We start from the raw sequence: 7,376 nt of genomic DNA, 5'->3' as shown, positions 1-7,376 counted from the left end.
CCAAAGCGCAGGTGTGTGTGTGTGTGTGTGTGTGTGTGTGTGTGTGTGTGTGTGTGTGTGTGTGTGTGTGTGTGTGTGTGTGTGTGTGTAAGAAATTGTTGTTTAGCATTTGTGGCTGCCGTGATCAGCAAGTGACAGCAGAGATGAAAAGTGTCTTCAGTCCTAGGCGAGATATATATTACATTTATCCATGTGTGTGTGTGTGTGTGTGTGTGTGTGTGTGTGTGTGTGTGTGTGTGTGTGTGTGTGTGTGTGTGTGTGTGTGTGTGTGTGTGTGTGTGTGTGAGTTGTGACAGCAAGCTACTGATGAGGTGTGCATGCCAGATATGTGATCAACTTGTCACGGAGAGGTGTGAAATATACGCTTCATTTGTGTATCAGTGTGTACATACGTTTGTGTGTGAGTGTGTCTATATATGATGTTTACACCTATAAAAATCCAGTAATGATATTTTTCAGTGTTTTTTTTATTTTGTTTGGATTGCTAATTTAATAGGGATTTATAGTGTCTTTCATCCTGAATGTCATGAACCAGCTCTCTCTCTCAACTGTCTTCTTTCAAGACAAGATAGAGGAAAAAAGAGTGTGAATGTACAGCATGTATAAATATACATGTATGTAGCATGCATTCATCTATTTCTATTTGCCAGCCTAAGGGGGACGTCATGCAGAGATTACCGTGCAATCAGATCTCGGACATTTACACAAATAATTACACGCTAACACACACATAATATGTTTATCTAATACAAACATGCATAGACTCTGACTGAAAAACAATTAAAGTACATTTTTAAATCTGCATTGACATTTAAACATATTAAAAATGTATGCCCTGGTAGGTTTCAAACTGATAAATAGTAGTTGGGCTGTTTCTAACACATGTATTCCCTCTAAATTACCGTTACCGCAGCATCCGGACTAAAACCACCAGATTCAGAGACAGTTTCATCCCACAGGCAATAAGACTGTTAAACATCTGAACTGCTACAACATCCATAACATTCATGCTACTTAGTAATTATTTATCTATTTCCTAATATATCATTAAAATAGCTTGCATAAGGCTATAGACTCTTATTTCACTTTTTGCAGTTACTTTTAATATGTAATATTTACTTGCACTATATTTATGTTTTTCTGTAATATTGTGTTGCACTGTTGGAGAAGCCTGTGACTTAAGAATTTCATCGATATAACTACTCTGTAGCTATGGTTGTATGACTAATAAAGAACCTTACATTCTCAAAGACAACTCTCAATGTAAGTGGTCACTGGATAAGTCTTAAACACTGCATCTCACAAACTCACTTAATTTCCAGTTAATCTTCAAAACATGCTTTGGCAGTTTGATTCAACAGCATGGGCTATTTTCTGTGGCTGGTATTGCAGGACAGCTGCCTTGTTTTTCTAGCTGGAAACAAAGACTAATGACAGTTATCCAACTTCATGTTCGAAGGGTTCCTGTTGAAGTGCAGACCTGTCAATAATCTTCTGTTTAGGCTACTTGAAATGACACTTGGAAAAAAATACTAAAATGTCATTTGTCGAGAAAGCTAGTTAAAAGAAATTGATTCAAATTGATGGTTGAGGGTTGGCATGAAAAGACTAGAACAGACCTGTTTACTTCAGGGATACTGGATTTATTCTGAATCAGCTCAATGATTCTCTGTGACACAAAGATTTATATTTAAGCATATTCTTACATTTCATGTTTAAAACTGCTTTGTTAATGAAGCATCTCAACACTCATCATATTTTGTGCTGTTTTTGTATTTGTGACAGTCAAAGTATAGGAGGTTTTTAATCAGTTCACAATTTCTTTGCATGCTCAAAATACCATAATCCCTATTTAAAATCACATAGGAAGTAAAAGTTAAGTGTATTTTGTGAGTTTGTGTACCTTGCAGCTACACTTCCCCGTCCGATCGGCGCAGGCGCACACGTCCCTCTCCAGGTCGCAGGTCTGGCTGTCCGACCCGGCGACGTCACACTCGCACTGGGTGCACTGTGGGAAACACGCAGACACGCCAAGATGCTGTTATCAACAACACAACAGGCTGAGAGAGAGGAACCAGCGCAGTGTGTCCAAGCTTTTATGCTTCACCAAACCATTAAACTTCACTCCAAAATGAACATGTTTCCATTATTTTCTCACTTCTGTGTCAGTGGAAACATCACTGAAGTTCAGACAAACACCAAACACAGAGTAAGACTTAGTTTCCCATTAGACTGAAGCTTAAGAGATCCAAAAAGTGTAAGAAAGTTTATATATCTCAACAGGGATTCCTCGAATAGAGAAAATAAATTAAGCAAATATACAAAATGAAATTGAACTGCTATTGTAGGAATGCACTTTTTAAAGTCTAATGAAAGAAATTCCGTTATTTTTAAACTCGTTCATATTATATGGAAGTATATGTATTGCACAGAATGGTGTTCATCTTTCAAGTGAGGAACCATTGGTGATGAAATATAAACAGTAAAGAGAAGAAATAAAAACTATAATAATAGCAATATCATGTCTATGAAAATCTCTCTTCCTTCTCCTAGTAGAGCCACAGGAATACGAGCTTATCTCAAGTGCCTCCTCTCTTATCTAAATAAAATGAAAGAAGCTTTATCATAATGATAGTAATACTTGCGGTTCATTCAGATCAATTACCTGAGGAAAGTCTCTGTATCCAATTTGACATTCAATGCACTTCTCTCCTCTGAAGGCGTCTCGACACATGCAGCAGCCTGTGTTCATGTTGCACTGCTGCGTTACCGCGCCGACCACGCTGCAGCCGCACGCCTGCACACACACACATACACACACAGATAATTAGTGTTGCATCTATGAGTCACAATGATATGAACTTTTTCCAGATGCTCTGTTTTGTGACAACCCAGAGATTGTCCAATCTGAGGTGTGTTTCTTTTTATTGATACGAGTTGTTTTTCAGAGTGCATGGAAGCAGAGTCAGGGCGTCGTTACTGCAGATCGTGGCCCATATGTGTTTGATTTTTATGTTTAAGGATAGCCGTGTCCAAACTGGGAACATGGGAATGTTCATGTACAGAAAGCATAAATGGAGTAAGAATGCTGACTCTAAAAGCCCCCACCTGATTACACCGACGTGACGTGGTGGTATAACATTCTTATCAAATCCAATGCATACAAATATTGGACGTTATTGCAATTGATAAATGTCTTGATCAAAGATGAAAACATCTTATAAAAACTGATCATTCCTTCCCTGCCAGGCAAAAGCTGCACTATTACACACTGATAAGTTGTAAATGCCTTGTTTGTGAAATGATAACCACTGTGGTATAAATAAAGTTTTATATAATAAGTGTTTTATATGATTATAACAGCAGAGTGTCCACAACCAAAGGTGATTTTAAACCAGTGTTTATGTTGGTTTAGCGAGTGTAAAATATAATGTATATGTAATTTTGAATGAGTTAAAATGTAAGTATGTATCTATTGGTATCTATGCTTATTTATTTGTTGTACTTCACTGTTTGTTAGGGAATCATTTGCCTAGGTATTCAACCTTCGACACCGTTCATCATTTTCTCCTCTCACTGTCTCTTGTCCCGTGGCATAGGTCTACGGCCTTGGGTATTGCTGCTATCTCTCTTAAGGAGGAGCAGCTTGGGTGCATTGTTGTTGCCAGTCTATGACAGAGCACAAGCCGCCATGAGGTCGTTTACTGTTCAGGGACGTAGGTTCCCTGGCGCACATTATTTTCTATGGACGAGAGCTCTAGTTAGATTCAGGGTCCATAATTGTTTAGTCTCACTGATAAAGAATGTTGATTATTACACTCCGAACTAGTTAAAAACTCGAGCTGCAGAAGAGTTCTTCAGAATTGGTTTGGCAACCGCTGTGTCAACTCGTGACACACCACCTGTCTCGTAAATTCTCCGGCCGTAACTCCAAATAAACCGTCAGTGTTTGCCATCAAAGCTCCAGCTCTCCTCGTGTCTCTCTGAGTCCTGACTCTCCATTGCTACAGAAGTTTCCCCCACACTGTTGTTAGTCGGTACCTCTCTGCCTTGTCGTGTTTTCTGTTGTATTTGGTGCTTTTTTTGTTTTGTTTAAAACAACTAAGATCCACAGCATCCCTCTTTGTTGTCTTGATGTTCCCTTCTGGATCAATCTGCTGTTAAACTGATATTTCCTGTGCTTCCATGTTCAAGCCTCTAATTGCTATTACTCTATTGCTACTTCTAATAGTTCATTGATACTGCTGCCTCACGGCCCTTTGTGGAGATAGCTTCAGAGCAGGACAATGACTCTTTAAACACTTGGAACAAAGTTGTGTTAAGAAACAGAGAAGTAGAGGAAATGGGAATGTAGAGTCACTGAAAGAGATGTGATAAAGAATAGGGAAGAAGGATAAATGGCTTTTTAAACAAGCAATGTGATAATGAGAACTGGAGGAAAGGGGTTAGAATAGAGAGGAGGAAGGAAAATAAGAATAGGAGAAAAAAGGGAATTCAACTAAAAATGAGAGAAGACTAAGAAGATTATACTTTAAGGTTAACCAGCTGAAATATAAAAAAGGCAAACTAGAATAAGAGTTATTGAAGTGAAAATTGTGACTGGAACTAGAAAACGTTACGTGGTTTTCTTTGATTATATATGTATTCACTTATAAGAGTTAATACGGACAATTATGTTTAATTGAGTACGCCCAAACTGTTAAACATATATAAGCACTGTTCGAAATGGGGAGGAGCCAGGGGGAGCTAGGCAATTTTTTTTTGCATATTTGTGTCACACAGATTAGAAATGTTGAGTTCCTGTAAATAAAAGTTTTTGAAATAAATAATAGTCATTGTTCATTACAGTTTGATTGTTTTATATTTGTGAATATTTCTGGGTTTTGCCATCTGTACGTGGCGTTGCTGCATTCTTTATGCTACTTACATTGCTATGGTTACGGCGGCGATGCCGGCGCGGTATTTAAAATGTTCATATTGATATATTTTTTAACTCTGGCTTTGTAATAAAAAATATGGCGAAACGAAAACAGCCAAGCCTCGCAGCTTTTGACGTGAACGGAACAGCTTTTAGTTGGCCGGCTGTAAGCGGCGTTAAGGTCGAGTTTGACAGCTCCACACAGAAGGCCCTGAAAAAAACAATAGGGCTCCCCCGAAAGCAAATGGGTAATTCGAACACTGCCTATACATAATCCTTCCGTGGACTTGAGCCGGGAGTCCTCAGGTTTCCAAGCCAAGTACTATGGGTTAGCCTTTACAAAAGACTGTGATCATGGTTAAAAGATACTGTAGTTAACTCAGACTTTGCGTCCCCAAAATATGTTATGAGGTTGTTTTACCGAAACATGTTATATTGTTCATTTTAAGCAGTTGAACAATTCATTCAGCTGTCGTTTCTGGAGTTTCCAGTACTTTCATGTGGCAAAAAGGCACGATAGCAAAAGAGCAAGCAGAGTACTGACGGCTAAAAAACTACCCGATAAAAAGGATGCGCTGAATGCCTGCAGAAAGAAGAGTATGCCAATTATTGTGGTAGTCGTGTGTCTGAACCAGCTTGCAGATGTCGCCTAATATCATGTAGTTAGATAAGAGTTTCCAGAAAGTTGGTGAGAAGTGGGTGTGTAGAATTGAAATGCAGCGTGGGGAAAGATGTTTTGGGTTTTAAATTATAGGGATATTACCACTCTGCCCTCTTCAGAAAAATGATGAGATGGTATCAGGTGGCAGTGTTTCCCACTTAGAAGTATTAAAAGTTGAGATATAAAAACTCTCATAGGGAGGAAGCACTTGCACAGACATAAAACGCACACCCTGAGGAAGGTTTGCTAAAATGTCAGCTTTGATAAGAAGAACGCCTTCTGTTCTCACGGAACATGAGCTTCTTTCTTTCGGTTCTGTATGTGCCAGGTTTATATTTAAATATATGCAAAGATCATAGAGTTAAATTAATATTTGTTAGAAGCCTGCTCCCATGTGTTTTAATATCCTTGTGTTCCATCCACAGTCTGTTAAATTAAGCTCAACCAATGAGGGCAGTGGCGTGTGTTTGAGGGGTAATCGAGCATACTTTACAGAAATTGGTGCCTTACTAATTTAATGGAAACACTATGAACAGACCGCTCAAGTTTGTTACATAACATGAGCATGTATGGATGGACGCATTTGCGAACGATGCTGAAACAGGAACTCTACCATTACGCAAGCCATCTGCTTCAGATTTCAGATCCTCAGAATACATTTCAGTTTATGAATTTAACTATCCTCTTCAGCTGCTCAATTTGCTGTCGTCAGTCTGTCTCTCTTCAACCACCTTTTCATCACTGTCTCACCTCTGTCTCTCCTTCCCTTCTCACCCTTCCCTGCCTCTCTCTTTCTCTCAATGGCTATCATCCCACTCTCTCTGCCTGCTTGTCGTCAACACTCTCTTCACCTCTCTCCCTCTCTGCACCACTTCACACTTTAAATCTGTATGGCCCATGGTTTCGTGTCGATTAACAATCATATGGCTGAGTTTATGCACAAGTCATGGCATTAAGTGTTAAGATGTGCATTCCACTGATCTACTCTGCAAGATAACATTTACTCAGCTTTTACAGAACGTAGGTTTCGGAAGTGGCAGAAAAGAAGTTTATATAGGCATAATTTCATAAATGTACCCGTGTTACCTTTAAGTCAATTATTTCTCAACATTAACTCTACTCGTTGCTTTTACTAAAGTGACTTCATTCAAACACTTAATTCAAACACTCTCCTAATAACAGAGAGAAATGGAACAGAGAGGGACATGGAGAGCAGATAAAGAGAGGAAAAACACAGAATAGGGTGATGAAAGAACAACCGCAAGCATACGAAGATAGAGGTTTTCAAAATGGACGTTGAAAAAGTATGCGCTGCATTTGCTAGATAACTGATTCTTAGTTATTACTCAGAAAGTGTTATGCACTACTACACACACACACACACACACACACACACACACACACACACACACACACACACACACACACACACACACACACACACACACACACACACACACACACACACACTGGGACTTGCTGTTTAAAATTAAGATTTTTGAAACCTAGAAAGACCTTTGAACACATATTTGCACTGATGATCATACACAGATTTTTTTTCGTTTGAAGGTCACCCATTATGCAAAATCCACGTTTTCATGTCTTTTAGACATTAACATGTGTCCCCTCTGTGTAAAGAGATTCTGAAAGTTTCAGGAAAAAAGATTCGCTCACTTTTTTTTCCTGATCCATTTATATAAAAACCTGAATGTCTGAATGAGCTGATCAGATTTTGCCCACTTTATGATGTCATAACGATGTTTTGGCTTGTGTAACCATTAGCCAATCACCAACCAA

The 7,376-nt window shown here is 38.8% G+C and overlaps 1 protein-coding gene across 1 annotated transcript in view; it reads right to left on the bottom strand.

The window, feature by feature from the left end:
• LOC104942193 (laminin subunit alpha-2-like) overlaps positions 1-2,793 on the bottom strand; it is a gene marked incomplete at its 3' end in the record, with an annotated part of 4,952 nt that extends 2,159 nt beyond the window's left edge. Inside the window, exons 1-2 of the mRNA XM_010767391.1 lie at positions 2,666-2,793; positions 1,904-2,008 (exon numbers count right to left, since the gene is read on the bottom strand). Of these exons, the coding sequence (XP_010765693.1) occupies positions 1,904-2,008; positions 2,666-2,752 (192 nt within the window). The remainder of the gene's footprint in view (positions 1-1,903; positions 2,009-2,665) is intronic.
• Between the last annotated feature and the right edge of the window lie 4,583 nt (positions 2,794-7,376).

Source organism: Notothenia coriiceps, unplaced genomic scaffold (genome assembly GCF_000735185.1).
Source record: "Notothenia coriiceps isolate Sejong01 unplaced genomic scaffold, NC01 NC01_scaffold00004300, whole genome shotgun sequence".
Classification (NCBI taxonomy): Eukaryota; Metazoa; Chordata; class Actinopteri; order Perciformes; family Nototheniidae; genus Notothenia; species Notothenia coriiceps.
The sequence above is the reverse complement of the archived record's forward strand: the minus strand, read 5'-3'. Positions and strand labels throughout refer to the sequence as shown.